Here is a 21,500-nt window from a genome sequence, read left to right as displayed (position 1 = left end):
CGGTTCGACCTCGCTTAGTCATCGCTTAGTAAGCTAGATGTCTAGATAAGTGGCCACACCGGCCACCCAATACACAAGGACATCCATCGCTTCCCACAGGTTATGACCCCTATTAGCTCAAGGAACTCGACTTCTCGCTAGCTCAAGATATGTATAACCGAACCCTGAAGCCCTGAGCAACTTGCTATACCAATTTTCTGCATCTCAAACCCGTACGAGGGGGGTAGCATCAATTTCGTGGATTTACCCCTGGATCGGGACCACAACAAAAGCATCTTTTGCTAGAATGCCACCAAAAGCCTCACGAGGCACTAGATCAAACGAAATACCATTTCAAATGACAACTAGACACCGTATATACGCGCCGGAGACACCCATATCTACCGACCGAAGATCGAACGATTCAGCCGACGAAGAACGATCGGAGGATCAACCATTTAACATAATAGAAAACATGCGGGCAGGGTTACTCCGTCAACTACGCGAGGAGATAGCCCAGCAATTACGAGAAGAGATTAGGCGTGAAATGCATGCAGAGCAAAATCAGCCCTCTACACAGCAGCAACACCAAGAGACCAACCGAGATACCTACGAGCGAAATGCGGAGATTAGGTAGCTAGATCTTGTATACCGTGAGTAGGAACATATCCGGAAGTTAGCCAAATCAAATTTTGGAACCAGAAAACCAACTACTTTGAATGGAAGAGACAACTATACCACATGGCGCGATTCAATTCAAATGGATGCCCATATGATCGAGGCTAAGGAAATCCTTGATCAAATCAAGCCACCAGACGGCAATGAAATCGATATTGCCAGATGGCAGACGAAGAATGAGATCCTACATACAAGGATTCTCCAAACGATTGCATCCCATGTTCGAGAAACAATCAGCTGAGAAGATTCAACGCTAGCAGCAGAAATATGGGCTAGGATTACATCAACCTATGGCCTATCTGCAGCAGAGGAGCGAATTATGACTGTAAAAGCCCTATTGGATATCAATCCTCAAGGCAACTATCCAGCAATGATACGTGATTTCCAGCGAATTGCAGCAAAGCTCCGCAGAATGAATCCATCTACCGATGATTTGATCTACGATATTTTCATTTGTTCCCTAGGTCAATGGAACCAGAACTTCATTCGTACAAAGCTAGATGAGTTCTACTCCAGCGGCCGAGGACCGATCAAGAACCTGGATATAGCAACTCTTGCAGATCAACTAGTTGCTCGTGCACCTTCCTCAGCATCAAGCAACAAATATGTTCCTCAGAATCCTCAAGAATTTAAGCTTGAGACAAAACTCCGATTGAACTCTACTGAATCGAAATATTCTCCCCAAGCGAGACCTGATAGTCAGGATCAAAGACCTACACGTACAAAGATACGATGCCAAGCATGTGGTAGAGGAAACCATAAGCTAGATGACTGTTGGATACTTACCCAGAAAAGGCTCCCAAGCGCCCTGGATATTCAACATCAAATACAACCACAAGCGATGAAAAGAATCAAACAATCAGCAAGGAACTAGTTCTACGGATGCTTAGTCAAGGCGATCAGGCACCTTTAATTCCTTCAAAACGGGTCCTTGACGAGCTAATAAAGGGCTGCGAATTAGCGATCTATAAGACTGCCTTCTCGCTAAAGGAATTGCGCGATCTCTGCGCGGAAAATCAGCTTCAGCAGCAGAAAAAGAGACGATCTAAGCGACAGATATCTCCTTGTGATGATCTCCAAGTTCAAACAGCAAGGGACTTAATTGCGTTGAGAAATGAGCAATTGAATGTGGACGAAGGGGGTCCTAGTAATTCTACTCCGCTCGCTTCTGGAGCCCGAAAACGTGCACCACCAAGGTGTAGTGAATGTGGTATACAAGGCCATATTAGAACTCAATGTCCTAATCGTCATAGAACTTAGTTTAATAAATTATATCTAGTATTGTGCTGTTGTAAATAGCTTCAAGTTCTGCGAGTACGGTAAAAATTGATGAGGTGAGCGGATCGCTCGGGACGGTCGGATTGCCCGGGAATTACGTTAGTTAACCAGTTAACTAGATAGGACCGCTGCAGAGCGAGAGCTTCATACAATTCAAAAATTCTATACCTTCAGTTGCCTACCCGCTCTGACATATAGTATGTAGAAAGGAAGGTAGATAATGAAGTGTTGGGGGAGTAAGAAAGACACGATGGCATGCCATGCAGCTTTGAAATCAGAATTAGCTGAAAAGAGGCCATAAGGACCCCAACGAGAAAGGAAATGGATAAATTCAGACGCCGACATGTATGAAATGCTTGAATTGTATGAAAGCAGCGAGACGATCGATCCACAGCTCCACTGTGGGTTAGCGCCCTTGCGGTTCGCTTTATTCACATCAGGGGAAGTCTATCAAGATATTTGTTACCGTGTTAATACCAATGGACTGTATGGCTGCTATAAACTGCACGAATCCGCTTTATTCATGTGCAACAGATTCTATACCTGCCAAGAACCGTACAACCTCCATCTGATCCCATTTTGCGGCAACACCGAGAGGTGTAACACCGTTGATATTCCCTTGGTCCACATCAACAGACTTCATATCTGCCAACAGCTGTATAATTTTCACACTATTACATGCTGTGGCTACAGCAAGAGGTGTATAGCCGTCAATTTTCGCTTTGTTGACATCAAAAGATCTCACGCTCATCAACAGTAACCGCACAGTGTCTACTCTATCCTCATAGCGGCCAAAATAAGCGCTGTATCCCCTCCTCGTATGATCTCAGGAAATAGAGCATGCAGAATTAGATCAATGTCCTCAGGAGAACTGGCATGCGGATTCACATCACTGTCCTCCATCATTATTCTCACTATGTCAGTGTGGCCGTATGCCGCTGAGATGCAGAACATCGTCTGCATATAATGGCTCTACCCTTGACCTTGAAATACGCACCACACGCTCTTAGAAGCTTTCGGAAGATGCCTTCGTGCCCTTTTTGGGTTGTCTTCACTATTGGCATTTAGTCCAGAGTGCTCGTGAAAGTCAAGCAAGCCCTTCCCGTATCCAGGAAAAGCTCCACGACCTGCTCGTGTCCCCCGGCGATTGCAGCATGGAGAGGCGTAATTCCGTGATCATCTCGCTCATTTATATCAGCTATACCTGTAGCAAGCATTAGCTCGACGATTAGCGCATGGCCCTTCATAGCTGCAACGAAGAAAGCCGAACGACCGTGTCTTTTACGGTCGAATGCGCGCACAACATTTAAATTCAGGAGAAGCTCGACAAGGCTAGTATGTCCCCGCAGAGCTGCGATAAATAAAGGCGTAGACAAGGGGATAGGGCTATCTAGGAACCACACATAGACCTTGCCTGTAGCAAGAAGATGCTCAACGATATTTGTATAACCTCCCTCAGCTGCAGCCAGGAGAAGCTTACTCCTGTAGCTGGTTTCATCTTCCATGCTCGGATATCCATTCTCCAAAGCAAGAAGAAGCTCGAAGGCCTCCGTATAGCCTCCCTTAACTGCAATTGTCAGAGGTGTATGACCGCCGAAACTTTCAGCCTTCGGATTAACCTTTCCTGTCACGAGAAGGGCCCTCCTGACTCCTACATACCCCCGCTTAGCTGCAACAAATAGAGGCGTCTCCCCGTATATATCGGCCTTATCCGGATCGACCTTGCCTGTAGCGAGAAGAAGCGCGACGATTGTCGTATGTCCCCTCATCGCTGCAAGAAACAGGGATGTACGTTGGATTCCGTTCTGCCAATTTATGTCTATGCGGCCGGTCTCGAGGAAAAGCACGACGATCTTAAAATTGCCATGTTCGGCGGCAAAGGAGAATGGCCTCTGGGTGAAAGCGAGCACTCGTTTGTGTTGATAAATAGGCCAAAGGATGTCCAGCATCATCTTAGCCGTTCCGACTTGTCACTTTGTGGCAGCCCATCGGAGAGCCGAGCATCTGGAGTGTTGTCGATTGTGCTGGTGGAGTTGTAGGTTCAGCAGAGCGTAGAAGCGGTGGTTTGTTCGGGTGAGAGCGTTGATGTCCCTTTCGGAAGTTAGCATTTTGCCAATGGCGAGAAGCAACTCATTAGGTAACTTGCAAAGTGACATTTTTTTCTTCTATCTCACAATTTCACTCTTTCTCTCTTTCTTTTTTTTTTGGCGGGGGTCTTTCGAGGTTGAATAGACTGATAGGAGCTAGTCGTGTGGATAGACCTACCAGAAGACTGATCAAAAAATGCCAAAAGCCAAAAGCCTAAGCTAACGCTCGATTTGATGAAGAGTGACTTGAAATACTTTATTTAAATATGAAATACAAGAGGGATGAGCCACCTTTATGTAGGGAGTAAATGGGGTTGAATCAAACCGACTGGTTGGCAGGGATTTAACAAAAATATACAATGGGATTATGTGTTTTATGCCATTCCAGTATCAGAACAATGCCCTAAATTATGCGAAATCAACCTACCTTTCGATCTCAATACATGGTTATATCCGAGACTTGATGGATATGACCCCTTTGTTATTATTCTTTATGATGCATTTATCGTGAATTAATATTACTTCCTCCTTTCTCTGCTTTGAAAGGGGTGATGTACCTATTTTCCTGTGTTTGCTTTGTCGAGCCCATCCAAGTGGTTGCAATCCCAGCTGATATTGTGTAGAACCTCTACACCCTAGACTTTGTTCACACACAACCTTCTTTCATTGTTGAGTGCGTGCTCCGAAGCCAGAAGTCTCCGGCTATTAGATTACTTGGTGACACTTTCCATCATATATTAATCTATATAAACACCCTTCATTCCTTGCACCTTTCCTACGCTGAACTACGTCACAGGATTTCTTCTTTTTCCTAAACTGGATATATACGCCGGTAGGCCAGGAACCCACTCTCTATATGTACAAAGATAACCCACCCCACCTCACCAATCACCATGTCCAAAGTAGCTTCCCAGTCCGGGTCCCGCTACAAGCTACCCACTGAAGTGAGAAGTGGGTCCTTTGTTCATTATTCGGCACCAGTCCCAGTGAACCCATCGCCTGAAACAACTTACGAAACCCGCCCTTCCAGACATACTCGCCGTGCTAGGGGGGCCTATGATATCAGAAACCTGAACCCGTCAACGAGGATCCAAGATCCCACCCGGAAGACGGAAACGTTTCGACAAGACGATGCAGAGCTTCCTGCGACACCGGCCCCTCCTCCCGCTCTGGCGTCTCGTCAGCGGGAAGACGTCCCCACTTCCACCCCGGCCCCCGCCCCGGCTCCCGCTCCCGTCCCGGTCCGCGCCATTCTGGCTCCCCATCCCGGTCCCCAGCCAGCGGAGCCTCTTGGCGAGCCGATCCCTCCACGACAGGGAGAAGCCGAGTCCCGCCCCACCACCCCGATGCCCGACGGGACCTCGACTATTCCGCAACGCGACATCCCCACCATCAGACGCACGGTGTCTCATCAGCGGGTCTCCGCGCCTGTCCTGATGACGCCTATTCCCGAGGAACTGGCAGGCGGCGGCGACCAGATCAACGAGCTGAAATGCGGGCTTCAGGCCCTGCTGAGCAAAATGGATGTGATGCAGCGCGAGCCGCACGATTCCTCCGCGCTGGCCGAAAAGGACGATGAGATTGACTCTCTTCGCACGTATATCGCCTCTCTGGAGAATCGACACAAGCGCGCCAAAGATGTCCTCGCGAATCGGGAGATCCAGGTCCTTCAACTAGAGGGCCAGTTAGCCGCGGAACGGAGCAGCGCGGCGTATTTCAAGACGGAGTTGGAGAGCGCAGAGGATGATCTGGAGAAATTCGAGGAGAGGGCGAAGAGGGAAAAGCAGATTGTTGTGAGGCTGGAGGAGGAGAAGCGATTGGTCGGTGAGCTTCTGCAGGAGAGCGAGAACAGCAATAATCTGATCTATAGCGAGCTGAGTACCTCAGAAGAGGAGAATGAGAGCCTCATGAAGCAGCTGACGGAGGCCAACACTGTGATAAACCGCCTGAGAGATGAGAAGGCCGAAGATGCGTTTTTCATCCAGGCGACACAGCAGATGTTGGCCGAGTCGGAGGCGCGGAATGGTCTCTTGCAGAAGAATACCGAGAAAGTGTCTCAGGGTGACACGGGAGATGTGAAAAAGCCATCCGATATTGAGGAGCGGTATCAGAAGGAACGCGACCAGTGGGCTGATATCTTCGATACGCAGAGAATTCAGATCTCGAATTTCGAGGACAAACTGATGGCGCTGCAGAATGAGATTGAGCAGTTCCAGGCCGAACGCGCCAAGCATCAGGAGACCGAGAGTGCCAACCAGATGCTCCGCACTCGAGTCATTTTCCTGCAGTTCCAGCGAGTCACATTGACCAAGAAGAGAACGGAGATTGAATCTCAGCTATCGGCCGCACAAAAAGTGGTCACCGAAACTCAGAATTGCTTGGCTGGATTGCAGAAAGCATATGAAAAGTCTGAAAAGCTTTTGCAGAAAACGCAGCTATCCATCCCCAACGCTCAATCGAACAATGGTTGGTAACGCAACGGCCATGGCGATGCTAGTATATACCCAATACTTATTGGAACAGTACACTATGATTGTCTGTGCTACCAGTTAAATATAGAATGGTCATTGAGTTTTTTTTTTCTTCATCTTTTCTCTCTGTCTACCTGCAATTTAATTGTCTTTGTCCTGTCTTTGTTTAAAACCGTTCCTTAACAATTTCTTTATCTTGATTCATTTTACATTATAAAATCTCAATTTGTTCTTTTCTTTTATTTGTTCTCGTATTATTCTGCTGTTCTTTCGATTATAGTACTATATAGTCTTGAGATGCTGTAACATGTGATGTTTGAAGAACCTATTTTTATGTACAGTAGTAACATTTCCATGATGTAAAGAATATATGTTGTCAGGATCGCGGTGCGATCAAGATGAGAAAGATGCTTGAATTCCTCAAGATGCAGCGTAGCTGCGAGAGAGCTATCTACTGTGTGGATCAGGTGACACACTCAACTACATTAGGAAGGAGAAGCGGTCCAACATATGTCCATGTAGGCCATTATAAGCAGAAGATCCATATTAATCTACAATCACTGCAAAGCATTTTCTCTTTTCAAAGGGAATAGAAATGAAAAATGTGACGAGTCAAAATCATGTCAGATTCCTCTTTAACAACTGTCTCATACATCCCCAATCCACTACTAGTATGCCAACACGCCAACCGCCAAGAACATAACTGATGAAATTAATTGCACGCAGCCAGTTAAAACCATCCTCTAAACGAGATGCGTATAGCCACAATTGATGTTTCCCTGTTGTTGCATCCAGAGAGCCATGGGACTTAAACCAATCACTCTGTACCGTTGCCCGGACGCATCTCCATCGAGTCCCATTGGTCTTGTGCGTCCAATCCAATCCTTCCACCATTGTAATATGACTATGACATTCCTGCTCCACGGTCTAGAAGTAGTATAGCCGAAGAAGATGGAGGGGGGGATTTTTTCCCCCGGATTCTTGGCCCGTCGACCCTGGTGTCTATTTAGCCAACCTCTCTACCCCCCGGAACATCCTTAATATCCCGCATGGTTTTCCCTAGAGGTATTCGATTTCTGATTTGAGATATGATCAGAAGGCCCTCTACCGGCCCGCCGGCCACCGGGACCACGGCACTCTCCCGGACTAGACATCCGCTAGACTCTACACTACGGAGGCAGAGGATATCAAATCTTCCGACCTCTAGGTCACCTCCATCGTTGGTTCGAAACCATTCATCCCACGCAAGTCGACTTGGTCAGAATACACTCCCTACTTCTAATATCAGTGGTCCGAGCCGACTTCCCCGACGAGTCGATAGAGTGTCAGACAGGGACACATCGCGTCCATTACGCGCCACCATCGAACAAACTTCGCAGGAACTGGAAGTCGGTGATTCTTCACCCTTGGTTGGTGGGCAACTCGCCACTGCTCGATCTTCTTGTCGCTTCCGAAACGAACTATCGACGGAGAGTGTGAGTGGGAATCGACTGGATGAAACTCCCTCCGGGCTGGACTCTGCGAGGAGACGAGGAGTTGATGCACATGGTGAGATTGGCAATGTGACACGCGACCTTGAACGTGCCTTGAGTAGGTTACCACAGGTTCACCAAGAGATCGACATTGAGAGACAGAGTCGAGGAGAAGCCGAAGGACAGGTTGCGGAGAAGGAAGAACAGAACAAAGGACTTCGCGAAGAGGTCAGTTACTCTGAGCGTATGATTCAATATCTAGAAGTGATTCTCTCTAACTGGATAAACCAGATAGCCGAGCTCAAACGCAAGCTTCAGGCCTCCGAGAGCGATAGAACGATCCTGTCCGAGAAATTAGGCCACAAGGCGGAACTAGAGGCGAAGGTGCAAAAACTTCAAACAAGCAACGCCAATCTCCAGAATGAGCTTCGAATAAGCCAAGAAAAAAACCAAGACATGACTGATCAAGCCATCCAGAACACCGACACGATTGGTGAACTCGAGAAGAAGCTTGCAAAATCCGAGGACGATAAACAGGCCATGTCCAAACAGCTGGCCCAGAACACAGAGACGATTGATAAGCTTGGTGAGAAACTTACGACTTTTAAGGGAAACAACAGAGAACTTCGGAGGCAGTTGGATGAGACCAACAGAAGAGCGTCATTGTTGACCGCCCATCGCGAAGAAGCCGAAAAGAGCTTAAACAAGATATCTGTCGAATGCTATAATGCAAATGAAGAAAGAAACTCATTGAATCATAAACTTCAAGAATGTGAAAAGAGAGTTCAAGAGCTAGAAAGCCTTACAGCCACCTGTGAGAGGGAATTCGAGGAAAAATACAATAAACTTGATCAAACACGCAAGGAATCTGACTTAATTGCTGAGTCTCATCAGGCTCGCTTCGAAAAAGGTCCGTCGAAAGCATCATACACTTCTGAAGCCACTTATTAACCATCAAGTAGAGATATTAATACTCGAATCCAAAAACGAAACACTAAATAAAGAGAAGCATAGCCTGAACACACGAAATGTCTTCCTCCAGCGAAAGGTCCGCCAAATCTCCTCCCGGCTACGAGCAAGCCGGCGACATCTCGCCGACGAAAGCGCAAATTCCAAGAAGTTCCGAAATCAGGAAAAAGCACTTTCAACTCTACTAATTGAAGTCAAAGAAGAGCAAACAAGATTATCCTTTGCCAATAGAGACCTAGAAGCTCTAATCTCGACCTTGCGAAAAGACATCACAACCCTCGAAGATGGGGCCTCTGCTGTTCAGTTAGCATTAGAAGACACCAAGAAGGAGTCCTCTAATCCTCAAGACAACCCCCGGGTTATAACTACGCCAAACGGACCTTTGGCGCGTAAAAACGAATTGAAGCGAGCTATAGGCTTTATTCGCGAAGGTGGGCGTGCATACATGTGGGAACGATCCTTGGACTCCTGGTTCATGGTGAATGTTACTGACTTGTTATATAGTGGTACGTGGTCACGGTCACTTGTTAGCATGAACAGAATCATTCTTATGACTCAGGTTTGGCCTAACGGAAGAAAGAGGAAAGACTGGAAGAGAAAATAGTGCGGTTTATAATGTGTTAATGTATTTTGTTTGTTCACACTGCACATCTAGAATCTTGTTTTCTGGTTTTGTGGGGAATTATAGGGAGCAACAAGACTGAACATGATAGAGGGCATTATTATGTTACTGGAATGAATCAAGGCATGAAATCTCCAAGTCCCAGATCAAGAGATACGTCAGCCTTTAGTATAGTTCGTATTGGACCACGCCCTGACAATGAGCTTACCGGACATCTCCCAACCATCGAATAGCCAAGGCAGCAAGATTTTCATCATAAATGAACCATCCACCTCTCCACAGCCTCTCACTTCCTACAAGCAGTATTGTCCAAACCATCATCTCTTCCCATCTTCCACACGAAAACACAACCACCACCCATCTAAACGAACCCGATGAAATGGCGCCCTACAACACCAACACGATCACCAACACCACTCTCCCCCATCCCGGCTCCTCCCCCCCCCCATAAGCCGCTCCACCATCACCTCCAGCTCCCTCGCCAACCTGACCCCATCTGACAACATCTCCCGCAGCTCCATCACGCACTCCACACTCACCAGCCCCTCAGAAACAAACCAATCCCAGACCCAAATCCACCGCTCCACGCTAACAAACTCCCATCTGGAAAACAGCGACCTGCACCGCTGCGCCGTGCACAATGCAACGATCGCCTCGTCGGTCCTGGATCGATGTACTGTGAGCGACTCGGTGGGGGACGAGAGCCGGATGGAACGGAGTCAGGTGGTTTCGAGTCGAGTGGTGAAGAGTCTTGTGAATAGGGCTACGGTGAGCGATTGTCAGGTGACGGGGTGTGTTTTGCTGGGGGGCGCGTATCAGGACATGGTGCTGAGGTTTGGGGTTTGGAAGGAGGGTAGGTTGGTGGGGAGGATGGTGGGGAGGGAGGTTGTGGCTGAAGGGAGGGGGGTGAATGGGGTGGGTTTTTCTCTTTCTCTCTTTTTTCCGTGGTTTGATTGATTTTTTGGGGGGTGGGTTGGGCTAATTGTTGGTTGTGTAGGTGGATTTCCCCGGCGAGATGCTGGAGGAAAGGACCGTGGAGGCGTGGATGAGGATGGAGGCGGATTCCGAGAGTGTGGATAGTGGGGAGGATGCGAATGGGAAGCCGAGGGAGAATATCCATGAGGCGCCGCCGCCATACTCGGAATTGCCTTAGTTGTGTATAATGAATGCTGCATTGTGTATGATGAAGGGCTCCGCGTCATGTCTGAATGAATCAGCAGTCTGGTTTATCACACTTCATGTGGATCTAACTGAGCTTCATAGTATCTAATGATGTTAAGCAAGTTACCCCGAATACACCTAGAATGGATAAGCAATTCAAAGCAATGCAACTTTATTCATTCACCAGCTGAATCACAATTATAGACAGATGTATCCCCCTCCCCCTCCCCCCTGATCCTCAATCCATCAACCCTAGATTAGTTGGAAGTCTGGTTACCACCGGCAACGACAAACTGCTTCTCCGTCTTCAACTTGCTCAGCGCACTCTCGGGCAGCTTGAGCGTATCAGCCACGATCTGTTTCGGAGTGGACCCGATCCACTGGCCCAAGGAGATATCTATTCACCATTAGCATCATCATCCCCAAAAAGCAGAAGAAGAGGTCAACAAACCAGTAAACTTATCCGCCTGCAACACCTCCAAAACAACCAACTCCTCATCCCCCACATTCTCAATATAATGACTATTCGACTGCGGGAAATACGCCACATCCCCAGCCCGATAATCAAACGTCGTCGCCGTATTAGGCGCATCAAACAACGTCGCCCGGCCCTGTCCCCGCAAGAAAAACGTCCACTCGTCGCTGCTCGGATGCCAGTGGATCTCGCGCAGACCGCCGGGCTGGATCGTCACTAGCGCGGCGGCGAAGTTCTCGGCGATCGGGAAGGTCTGCGGATCGACGATCTTGACGGAGCCGCCGGATACTTCGTGGGCGGGTTGCTCGGAGAAGTGGTACGAGTAGCTTTCTTGGCGGGGGAGGACGCCGGCGGCGGTGGTCACGTTTTGTTCTTCGATGTCGTCGGGGGCGCGCGTGCCGGGGAAGATGTAGAGTTCGTCTTCGGGGATGTCGTCGAAGGAGGCGAGTGGGAGGTCGAAGTTTTTGGAGAGGACGGATTTCTGGGAGGGTTAGTTGGTTGGGATGATTTGGGGGGAGGGGAAGCGTACAGGGTTGTGCGCGAACACCTCCGATGCCAGGAAGGTGTTGTCTTCGGAGAAGGATCCGTCGTCGAAGACGAGCAGGAACTCGACACCCGCGTCAAGCGCCTGGATGGAGTGCGGAACACCGCTGTATCACGAGTTAGCTCTCTATCTCTTCTCATCACCAGATGGGGAATACTGCACGTACCGCGGGAAAAACCACACATCGCCCTCGGTCACATCGTCGACGAAAGTCTGTCCGTCCTCATTGACAGCCTAAATCCCACAGCACATTAACACCAGAACACTGAGTGAAAGGAAACGGTAAATAGAAGCACAAACCTGAATCCGACACGACCCATTCAACACCAAAGACCACTCACTAGCCACATGCCAATGCAACTCGCGATACGCGCCAGCCTCCAGACGCATATCCACACCAGCCATACTCGTCGCGTCGGGCATAACCACGGTATTCTCCTGACGGGCCCACCCGGCGTTATCCTTTCCAAAGCTACCACGCAGTCAATACATGTCAGTGGCGTCTCCAATTCAGGACGGGTTGATCGTACCGGTTCCGACTGAGTCCTGGGATAGAGTTAGTGACGTCATGGACTAATTACTGGCAGACGAGAACAGCAAACTCACCCATGGGCCATTGCGCGTTGATGGTCTGCCCCTTGTCGGTTCCAGGGGGCGCGAATTTATCGCTGTTTAGACGATCGTACTCGACGTTTCCTGTACAGTACGCGAAGAATCAATATCCGATGTATGTATGTGTCTTGAGAAAAGAATGGGTGATGCGTGCCGCGTTCGAGCATGCAAGGGGGGCCGTACGCTGCGAGGAGTCCGTCCCGCCGGTAGTGCCGCGGATGGGTTGCGGATTCGGCACGTCCGAAAAGTCCAAGTAGCTTCCTATCTTGGGGTCTTCCTTTTGACCGGGGACGAGATTGTACTTGACGCCCTCGGTGCTGTGCTCGCTCAGTTTGTTGTCCGACGAGTAGCCGAGGAGATCGGGCGAGCCGCGAAGGGGAGGATCCACGTCTCTGGCGAAGCCCTGGGTTGGGGCGGCCTGAATGGCAGGGAGGAGGAAGGGGAGGAGGGAGAGGAAGACGGGCTTCATGGTGAAGACGAGTCTCAGAGAGAAGAGAGTATGAGCTGTGTGGGGAGATTTGCGAGACCAACGCTGAACGAACAACTTCAATTCAATGCAGGCGAATGAGAGAATGTCAAAATTCAGAGCCAACAACACCCCGTTCCATCGGCCTATTTATATGCATTTTTCACTCTCGAAAGTACTGAGCGCAGCAACTGGATTTCCGGGTGCTGCATCTCCCTAGCTCCTCGTTGACCCCTCACCAGAGCTCCAGAAAATTGGAGAAATATTGCAGTCGCCACTTGCCTACTGCGAGACTACGATGTGGGGAGAGGGAAGGTCAATGCAATTAGGGCTGAGATAGGCAGAGACAGCAGTGGCCGGTGCCGCTAGATCCGCACCGGCAAGGATGCTGGAACAAACGGACTCGGACGGAGATAGAAGGATGCCAAGCAGTCGGGACAGAGATTATGAATCGCCTGATTAGTATTAGAGCTCTGTGAGGTAGCAGGGGGAAAAAAGCCTCGTCTAAATTAGGTCTTATATCAGACGAAAGCGCGGTGCCAGGATCGACGCAGGATGATGATTTAATTACCAGCCGTAGGGCTAATTCACTCGAATGACTGCTGCCTAGGGGGAGGTCGGAAAATAATCACCCAAATATCAGACGCAAACATACTTTGCAGGTAACTTGCTCCGTAGGCGATGTATAATCGTTGGACTACTACTCGTCCAGGAAGAAAATTGGACAAGTCAAGGCCGCTAATTTCCACCAAGCCTTCCTAAGCTTTAGCCAAGCCAAGATCGTCCCCCGACCCAGAAAAAAAAAAGAGTTCGACTGGGGAAGGCCAAATTGATGTATACTGGAGTTGTGGTTTTCTGCGCAGACTTCACACGAAAACATCGTCGAAAAAAGGATCGCAGTTCTTTCAGGTTCTTGTGTCTCCCCGCACCAGCAGAAGTCGCGATTCTGACCGCGTGAAGGATTCTTCGACCGGCCCTACTAAGCCCTATCCGCGTAACCGTCGGGAAGGAAGGAAGTTTGCTCCCCACCTGCTAGTCACCGCAGGACGTATAACATCGCAGCATCCTGCATCTTACGCCTACCCGAACAGACAGTGTCGACCGATGTGGAAATAGCTCACTGCAACCCCGCACGAGAGGACCGTGGAGGGTAGACAGAAATAGCACAGATTGGGCCGGAGGAGGGCTCGGGGAGTCCGGCAGACACCATTTAGGGTCAAGTTGCGACCGACTAGTCGTGAGTATCAGGAAGGAGGAATTAGGATGGAGGGTCATTTCATTTCCAGCCCGTGTTCCAGCCCGTGTCTCTGTGTCCGAGAAAACGGCGAGAATCCCCTCACGGTATCTCCGAGGCCAGGACAGGCACTTGGCAGGGCGTTGGTGACGGGTGACACGGGTGGCGACGCTTTGTATGACGCTACGGCGCTTTTAATATCACCCGTCAGCAGGGAGATTATTCCCTCAACCATGGCGTCGGGGGTCGGGAAAGAGGATGCGATATCGTCTTTTTTGCCATGAAAAGAGCGGTCACCGAGGTTCTGGATGCGACAGGGAGTTAATCCATCCTTCCAGAGAGACCGACCGGCATGATTCCTGCAGGAGACGGAGATAACTAAGCTGACAGGATTGCTAATAGAAGTATCTACTGTACATGCATCCTTACACCAACCCTAATTTCCCGCCTTCCCCGTCTTCCTCCATCGTCGTAACCATCTACAGATCCCCCTCCCCGTCCCCTTCTTCTCCTGGCCCTTCCTCTCCAAACCCGCAAAGAACTCCTCCCTCTCCTGCATCACCACCGCCGCCCACTCCCTCATCTCAATCAACCGGATCTCCTCCACCACATGGTAGAACTCGTCCAGCCGTCGCCCCGTCGCCCGCTCATACTCCAGCACCTGCAGCAACATCTCCAGCTTATCGACATCATGCACGAACCGCGCCTCCGGGGTCTGATTCGCTTCATATTCATCAAACAGCCCTCTCAATCCTTGCTCCTTCCCCTCCTCCCCATCCTCATCGCTTGAACTCCCACTCCCACTCGCAAACCCCAACCCCAACGTATTCCCTAACCCCAAACCCCCCTCCTCTTTCTTCTTCCCCCCAGCAACCCCTCCCAACAAAACCCCCTGAATATACTCCATCACACTCCCCTCCCTCCTCGCCTTCTCCCCCTTCGAGATCCCCACATCCCTCGGCGTGAAATCCCCCACCAAACACTCCGCCATGTCATGCACTAGCGCCATCGCCACGCACCGCGAGATATCTAGTCCCCGGGCTAGACTCGCCGGCGGCATCATGGCCATCACGGCCATGCGGTACATGTGGTCGGAGATGGACTCGCCGTGCGGGATCCCGACTTGGAGCCAGCCGGACCGGGGGGTTGTTTTTAGGCGCTCGAGGAGGTGGAAGAACGGGATTGGGGTTGGGGGGGAGGTGCTTGTGGGTGGGGGGTGGGGGAGTGTGTTGAGGACTTTTTTTGTTGGAATTAATATCCGTTAGCTAGGTGTTTGGCTTTTTGTCGGGATAGGCAAATAGATGGATGGATGGATGGCATTGGTGTGGGAGATGAGTGGGAGGGAGGTACCAGTTTGGGGCGTCCATTGCACGTGGGGTCGTTCGCGAGGACGACCTCGTTCTTCTTGCATGATTCTCGTGCTTTGGGGGTGGTAATAACCACGATAGTTCGTAGAAGAGGTAGGTAGAGACAGGTAAGGATATATGTAAGGTATCGCAAAGCTAAGTATAAACCCAACAATTCGAAAAGATAAGAAGGAGGAAGTAATAAGACACACTCAATCCCCTCGCCGAGCAGCACTCGCGAAGAAATCAGCTTCACCACCCACCGACCCATTACGAACGGTGGACCGGGGCATTTATAGTTATAGCTTAGTGCTTAGTGCAGAATCACGAACCTACCCTCCCATCTCCATAAGGTTCAGGTTCACCTACCGAACCGAACGGGGAAAAATTCTAGAATATCGATCGATCCATGGATATGGACTCTCCTATCCGAGTGGATCAATAGTTGCGTTTAGGCCCGTTTGGTACTGCAAGGAACTTCGCGTAGAATCCGGACGGAGTAATGTGGTAGACTACCTACCTATGCGGGTTCAAGAGTCACCTGGACATGTCAGATGCAGCTGATGTGTCTCATCCAGCCGGCCAGCCAGCCAGCCAGCCAGCCAAATTGGCTACGGTCTCCGTACATGGCACAGACATAGAAGACAGGAAAAAGACGTGATGCGACAGTTTTAATCCTTGTGCTTAGTTAATTAAACAAGCTATGCGGATGAGAAGGGAATTCTAGATTAGATTTGGGGAGACAGTCCAGCTTGCAAATTTTTCAGTTCATTTTCTCATCTCATGGTCCTCCCTTCAATCAAATCGGAATAACCTAAGTTGTTGATATGTAAGCTCATTTGCTACAATGTTACCTAGATGCACGATAACCCATCTCAAACCAAGTTCCCATCCAAACAGGAGGGGGCAGGACTAACTCCTGGTTGTCTACGGAGTACCTACCTACGACACCCCCAGGAAATCCTCAACCTGTCCCGTGTGATTACGATGTGATAGCCATCAGGTAAGTTCATCGAGTTGCACTGCATCTTGCACAATTTCTGTCAGCCTAGCTAGATAACTAACTGACTAGATCTCTTTCGATTGCGTACATTGGGTCGGGTCATGTCAGGTCAGACCAACTGAACTGAACTATTGAATTAGAGATTGGGTGGAGCTCTGGTTAGTCTATCTGTCCCTTGCATGATGCAGGAAAGACTAGTCATCGTACTGTCCTAGGTAACTAGTTGATTAGGTAGCTTAGGTATTTCTCACTTAGAACATGTCAGTTACGGTTAACTAACTCATCATGGGTCATTTTCTGTTCTCGCTATTTCCGTTCTTAGATTTCTAGCTCGGTTGGCTGAATACCTAGTCCTGGGTATAGTGGAGAATGGGAATTATTTGACTTGATTTGCATACGGACTGGCTGGCTGATCTGGTCTATTCAAATCAGATGAGATGAGTATGACAGATCATTCAAGACATAACACAAAACCAACATCTCTAGGTATACTCCGGAGGCCGGGCCAGTTCAGATTCTTAACATCGTGTATCCGTACTCAATTAGACCAAAATATACACTAATTATATACAAGCCATTGACTCCAACGACATAATCTAGTAAGTATATACATGCAAATATATATGCAAGTATAAGTTAGTTAATATGCAGTCATTACACATCATTCATGCCAACGCGATCAACCGAAGCGATCTACACACCCCTCGGAGCCCGACACAGCCCCCTCACATCCTCAGGCATGGTGTTCCAAAGAACCTGGCAGATCTCCTTTCCGACCTGATCAACGACGTCCATAGCCCAGAGGACATCCAAATGCTCATATTCCTCGATGACCTTCGCGTGAACGACCCGGACATGGGGCTCGCGACCGTTCTGCAACCGCCGCAGCAGTCGTCGCCCGTCAACCAGGTCATCGGATCCTCCGATCCACAGCGCCATCGGGGGAGCCTGGGGCCCGTACCACGCGGTGTCGGTGCGGATTTGGGAGTCCTGGGTGAGGCCTTGCTCGGCGCGCAGGTCCTCTTCCATTTCGAGGAGGCAGGTCTCGCGCGTGGCGAGGATACATTTTTGGATGGAGAATGAGTCGCGTCCGAGCCACCATCGGATGGTCTCGGTGCTGACGTAGACGGGCGCGAACTGGAACATGCGGTCGCGCAGACCGCGGTCCCAGTGTGTGTCGCTCCAGCCGAAGAGATGCGAGAAGACGTAGTAGCCGAGGGTGCCATAGACGCGGGGATTAAGACGCGCGTGCATGGTCATCATGAAGGGGATGAACGAGTGGATGCCGAAGGCGAGTCGGAATAGCCTCGGTGACAGGGCGCGCACGATGCGGAAGTAGACCCGGTCCACGAGAGGCCCGGCATACGCCGCGGGAGCGAGGGCGCAGAAGACGGAGATTCGCTCGCCCAGCTCCGGTCGCTGGTCCTTTGCCAGAGCGATCAGTGTCTCAGTGGTCCCTTGAGAGTGACACACCAGACCGAGCTTCTCAAACCCAGTCTCATACAGCACTCGCGACATGTGAGCCGCGATGTCAAACACTCCCATCTGCCGAATATTCCACGCCCACATGCGCGGATCGGACGATGACAGCGTCGTATGCTCCGGTTTCAATGCACACCGGTTATTCGCCAACCAGACATCGTACCCGCTCTTGCAGAGGAAGAACGCCAGACTATCGTCGTCATTGGTACAATACGCCCCAGCACTCTGAAGTAACCCATGAAGCAACAAAACAGGATACTTGCGGCGCCCGTCCGCGCGCGACACCGCACGAGGGTTCTTCTGGCCCATGAAAACCTGCGGTCCGCGACACTGTCGGTCGGCGACCGACGAGGGGTTCTGTTCCTGGGGATTATAAACATGCCACAGCGTCAAGATATACCCGTCTTCCGTCTGCACTTTGAACGTCTCGACGTCCAGGCCCACGCGCCGAGCATAATACGCCACGTCAGGGACGATGGGATCCCGACCGCCTTCCAGCGGCGGACACTCGTCCGGCACCGGACCGTGGCCTTCTTCATCGACCTCGTCTTTCTTCTTCTGCTGGCGAGTCCACCGTCGATGGTCGGCTTGTCGGTCGCGGTTCCGGATCCGTTCTTCTGAGTGAAATTTCCGCTGCGTGTTCGGATCCTGACCTCTCACTCGAAGATACCCGTTATGTAGCACCCCTCCGGCCCGATTGATCAGCGCCCCGCCGACGATAACGCCCAGGAAGAGCAGCGACAAGATGAACGACACGCCTCGGACCGCGAGACATTGCAGGGAGAAGAGAAACGAGGGAGCGCTGTAGACGGGAAGCGGTGGGAACAGCGGATGAGTGGACGGATGTAGGCCTGCTGATGTCGATGTCGTCGCCTTAGCCGAGGGATGCGAGGAAGGCTGGTCGCGCTGCTCGTCGCCCAACAACGCATCAGTGACGGTCGAGACGCCGAGTTTCTCATCTTCGCGTACCCTGTCCAGATCCTGCAGCTCGAGAGCATATTCGAGGCGTTTGCCGTCGGGGGAGGGCGAGGTGGGGGAGATGGGCTCAATGGCCATATCGAAGGTATGTATTGTGGGATATCGTGGAAAATCGTATGCGATCGTAGTTTATTATGAATTATCGTAGTCTATCGCAGGAAAAGATGCGCTCGGTAGTCCTTGCAGGGAGAATGATAGTGAGTCTCGGCATGTGAAATGCAACAAGCGGCGCTGGCCAGAAAGTCTAGGGAAATTAAGACTGGCGATCAATCGCAAAGACAAAAGGCACAGGCTGCATTATGCAAGAAGTGACAACGCAGCCTACGAAAGGGAGAATGAAATAAAAGGGGGGAGATCAACAACTCCAACAATCGGGGAGACTGGAGACTGAGAAGACTCGAAAGAAGGGGAGACACCCCGGGATCACCGCATTGGGCAAGTGTTCTAAAACGGGAGCGCACGTGAAGGTGGGGCTCTGCGCAAGCAGGTTGAGCCAATCAGTGACGAGACCCAGCGAAACTAGTTATTGGTGCCTGAGGCATGAATGTACTGTTCTGTGAAGAGAGTGGAATTCAAATGATGAATTCTATCTACCAAGAATCGAAGTAAAGGTCATATCGCATCTCTATCGTCTCGATCCCGTCAAACATTACTCCGTACCATAGCTGAACGCACAAACACCTGAAAGCCAAAAATCAGAAAATAACATCAACTACGCCTTCTCAATGTGCTGCGATTCCCGCTTCACCTGAGCATCAGCCTCCAACTCAGTCAGAGTTGACCCCGGTCCCGAGCTTCCTGACACGATGTCTTGTACATCGGTGTAGTTGACCGAAGGCCGGAAGCCCGGCGAGCGCCACGCCGACGAGACCTTGGAGTAGAGCTCGTCGACCTGCTCCAGACTAAGCCCCTTGGTCTCGTAGATGCACGTGTAGACGAAGACGGCGGCAAGGAGGCAGAAGCCGCTCCAGATGAAGAAAACCTTCGACTGCAGGTTGGCGTTGCCGGGGCCTGCGTTGACCATGTAAGGGGTGGCGTACGCGATGGCCCAGTTGAGGAGCCAGTTGGTAGCAGTAGTGATGGAGAGACACTTGGCACGGGCCTTGAGCGGGAACAGTTCGCCCGTCACCACCCACGCCGCGGGACCCCAGGAGCTGGCGAAGAAGAAGATGTAGATGCACACGAACGCGATCAACACCTTGTTGGCAACGTCGGACGTGGCCACCATGCCGACGATGGCGACGATGAGCTGGCAGACAAACATGCCGATAGCGCCGGCTAGAAGAAGGGGCCGACGACCCCATCTCTCGACGATGTAGAGACCGGGGAAGGTAGACACAACGTTGACGATGTTAGTGATCAGGGTGATAATAAAGCCATCCTTGATACCGGAGTGTTCGAAGAACGTCGTTCCGTAGTAGACTACACCACGTTAGTATCATGTCGGGCTTTTTGTGGATGGAGGAAACTTACAGATAAAGTTCACACCGGCCAACTGCTGCAATGCCTGAACAGCACAGCCGGTCGCCAACCGCTTTCCAATAGACCCGCGGACGATTTCCAGATATCCGGCCTTACCCACGCTCATCTCGTACTCATGGTTCGCCTGAATTTCAGCTAGTTCCTGAACGACGGACGCATCATTGACGTCCACCCGGCGAAGTCTCGCGAGGGCCTTCAGGGCAGCCTCATGGCGGTCCTTCTTGATCAGGAACCGGGGCGTCTCAGGCAGCATGAGCATTCCGACGACGAGAATGATGGCCCACGCGAACTGGATAGCGATGGGGATTCTGTAGGAGCCAGTATCCATGCGATCCTTGGTGGAATTGTTCACAATGGCAGCGAGCAGCAGCCCGATAGTGATGGCCAATTGGTATGCACCGACGATGGCACCGCGAATCCACTTGGGGGCCGTTTCGGATTGGTAGAGAGGGACTTTGCAACGTCAGCATATGCATCGAAGTAATAGTCAAACGCAGGCGGAGCATGAACGTACTAGTTGCAGACAGAAGACCAACTCCATACCCGGCGAAGAATCTCCCCGCAACAAACAGCGGGATCGACGTGGCAGCCACCTGGAGGATCACGCCAAAGCAAAAGACGAACGACTCGATGATCATGGCAATACGCCGACCGAAGTAGTCGGCGACCGGGGCGGAATTCAAGGCGCCAAAGAAGGTACCGGCGGACAGCAGCGACACAATCATGGATGACTGTGAAGAGGTCACGTCGGCGAAATTGTCGTCGGGGTTGATATAACCGGTCGAGAAGAGCTGGCGCCAGTATTTCATGGCCAGAATGCCGCTGATGGTACCGGTGTCATATCTAACCAGCGGTCAGTACGTGCCGATGGGGAAGCAGCAAGCGCAGCAGAGCGTTGACCTACCCAAACAACACACCACCAAAGGCCACAAAGAAGCCAATGGCAATAGCAGGGGCCGCGGATCCCGCCGTATCGTCGGGTCTCCTCAACGAAAAACCCATGTTGAGGTAGGGTTTGTAAGAGTTGTTGAGCACGACCAGTGGGGAATAGTAGACAGAGAGACGGAAACGCTTCAGTTCACACACAAGTCAAGAAAGTATAAAGAGTACTCAGGAATGGAAAGACAATTCCTCAACCCGACCCGGGAAAGGCAAGAGCAA

At 50.7% G+C, this 21,500-nt stretch overlaps 8 protein-coding genes across 8 annotated transcripts; 3 read left to right on the top strand and 5 right to left on the bottom strand.

Annotated features, from left to right (window-relative positions):
- Positions 1-454: 454 nt before the first annotated feature.
- Positions 455-898, top strand: KD926_008418 (uncharacterized protein; the record flags this gene model as incomplete). Its single annotated transcript, XM_053101141.1, has 2 exons — positions 455-612; positions 682-898. 2 exons carry the CDS (start codon positions 455-457, stop codon positions 896-898), a joined length of 375 nt encoding a protein of 124 aa, XP_052955309.1.
- A 2,101-nt stretch (positions 899-2,999) lies between these two features.
- KD926_008417 (ankyrin repeat domain-containing protein) lies at positions 3,000-3,887 on the bottom strand (the record flags this gene model as incomplete). Its single annotated transcript, XM_053101140.1, has 1 exon — positions 3,000-3,887. The coding sequence occupies one exon, from the start codon at positions 3,885-3,887 to the stop codon at positions 3,000-3,002; it is 888 nt and encodes a 295-aa protein (XP_052955308.1).
- Positions 3,888-4,915: 1,028 nt separating this feature from the next.
- On the top strand, positions 4,916-6,496 carry KD926_008416 (uncharacterized protein; the record flags this gene model as incomplete). The annotated part of the gene is made up of 1 exon (XM_053101138.1): positions 4,916-6,496. The coding sequence occupies one exon, from the start codon at positions 4,916-4,918 to the stop codon at positions 6,494-6,496; it is 1,581 nt and encodes a 526-aa protein (XP_052955307.1).
- A 1,085-nt stretch (positions 6,497-7,581) lies between these two features.
- KD926_008415 (uncharacterized protein) lies at positions 7,582-10,709 on the top strand (the record flags this gene model as incomplete). Its single annotated transcript, XM_053101137.1, has 6 exons — positions 7,582-8,193; positions 8,257-8,875; positions 8,928-9,365; positions 9,439-9,460; positions 10,030-10,324; positions 10,554-10,709. 6 exons carry the CDS (start codon positions 7,582-7,584, stop codon positions 10,707-10,709), a joined length of 2,142 nt encoding a protein of 713 aa, XP_052955306.1.
- A 265-nt stretch (positions 10,710-10,974) lies between these two features.
- On the bottom strand, positions 10,975-12,817 carry KD926_008414 (putative oxalate decarboxylase; the record flags this gene model as incomplete). Its single annotated transcript, XM_053101136.1, has 8 exons — positions 10,975-11,114; positions 11,169-11,673; positions 11,722-11,842; positions 11,903-11,970; positions 12,037-12,208; positions 12,267-12,282; positions 12,343-12,432; positions 12,532-12,817. The coding sequence occupies 8 exons, from the start codon at positions 12,815-12,817 to the stop codon at positions 10,975-10,977; spliced, it is 1,398 nt and encodes a 465-aa protein (XP_052955305.1).
- A 1,667-nt stretch (positions 12,818-14,484) lies between these two features.
- Positions 14,485-15,459, bottom strand: KD926_008413 (HD domain-containing protein; the record flags this gene model as incomplete). Its single annotated transcript, XM_053101135.1, has 2 exons — positions 14,485-15,284; positions 15,399-15,459. The coding sequence occupies 2 exons, from the start codon at positions 15,457-15,459 to the stop codon at positions 14,485-14,487; spliced, it is 861 nt and encodes a 286-aa protein (XP_052955304.1).
- A 1,631-nt stretch (positions 15,460-17,090) lies between these two features.
- KD926_008412 (putative ab-hydrolase associated lipase) lies at positions 17,091-18,935 on the bottom strand (the record flags this gene model as incomplete). Its single annotated transcript, XM_053101134.1, has 1 exon — positions 17,091-18,935. The coding sequence occupies one exon, from the start codon at positions 18,933-18,935 to the stop codon at positions 17,091-17,093; it is 1,845 nt and encodes a 614-aa protein (XP_052955303.1).
- A 634-nt stretch (positions 18,936-19,569) lies between these two features.
- On the bottom strand, positions 19,570-21,341 carry KD926_008411 (sugar porter family MFS transporter; the record flags this gene model as incomplete). The annotated part of the gene is made up of 4 exons (XM_053101133.1): positions 19,570-20,279; positions 20,331-20,792; positions 20,854-21,182; positions 21,244-21,341. The coding sequence occupies 4 exons, from the start codon at positions 21,339-21,341 to the stop codon at positions 19,570-19,572; spliced, it is 1,599 nt and encodes a 532-aa protein (XP_052955302.1).
- Between the last annotated feature and the right edge of the window lie 159 nt (positions 21,342-21,500).

The sequence above is a fragment of the Aspergillus affinis genome, assembly GCF_023601865.1.
Source record: "Aspergillus affinis strain CMG 70 chromosome Unknown NODE_54_length_210522_cov_88_772862, whole genome shotgun sequence".
Classification (NCBI taxonomy): domain Eukaryota; kingdom Fungi; phylum Ascomycota; class Eurotiomycetes; order Eurotiales; family Aspergillaceae; genus Aspergillus; species Aspergillus affinis.
Note: the sequence above shows the minus strand (reverse complement) of the source record. Positions and strands in the feature narration are given on the sequence as shown.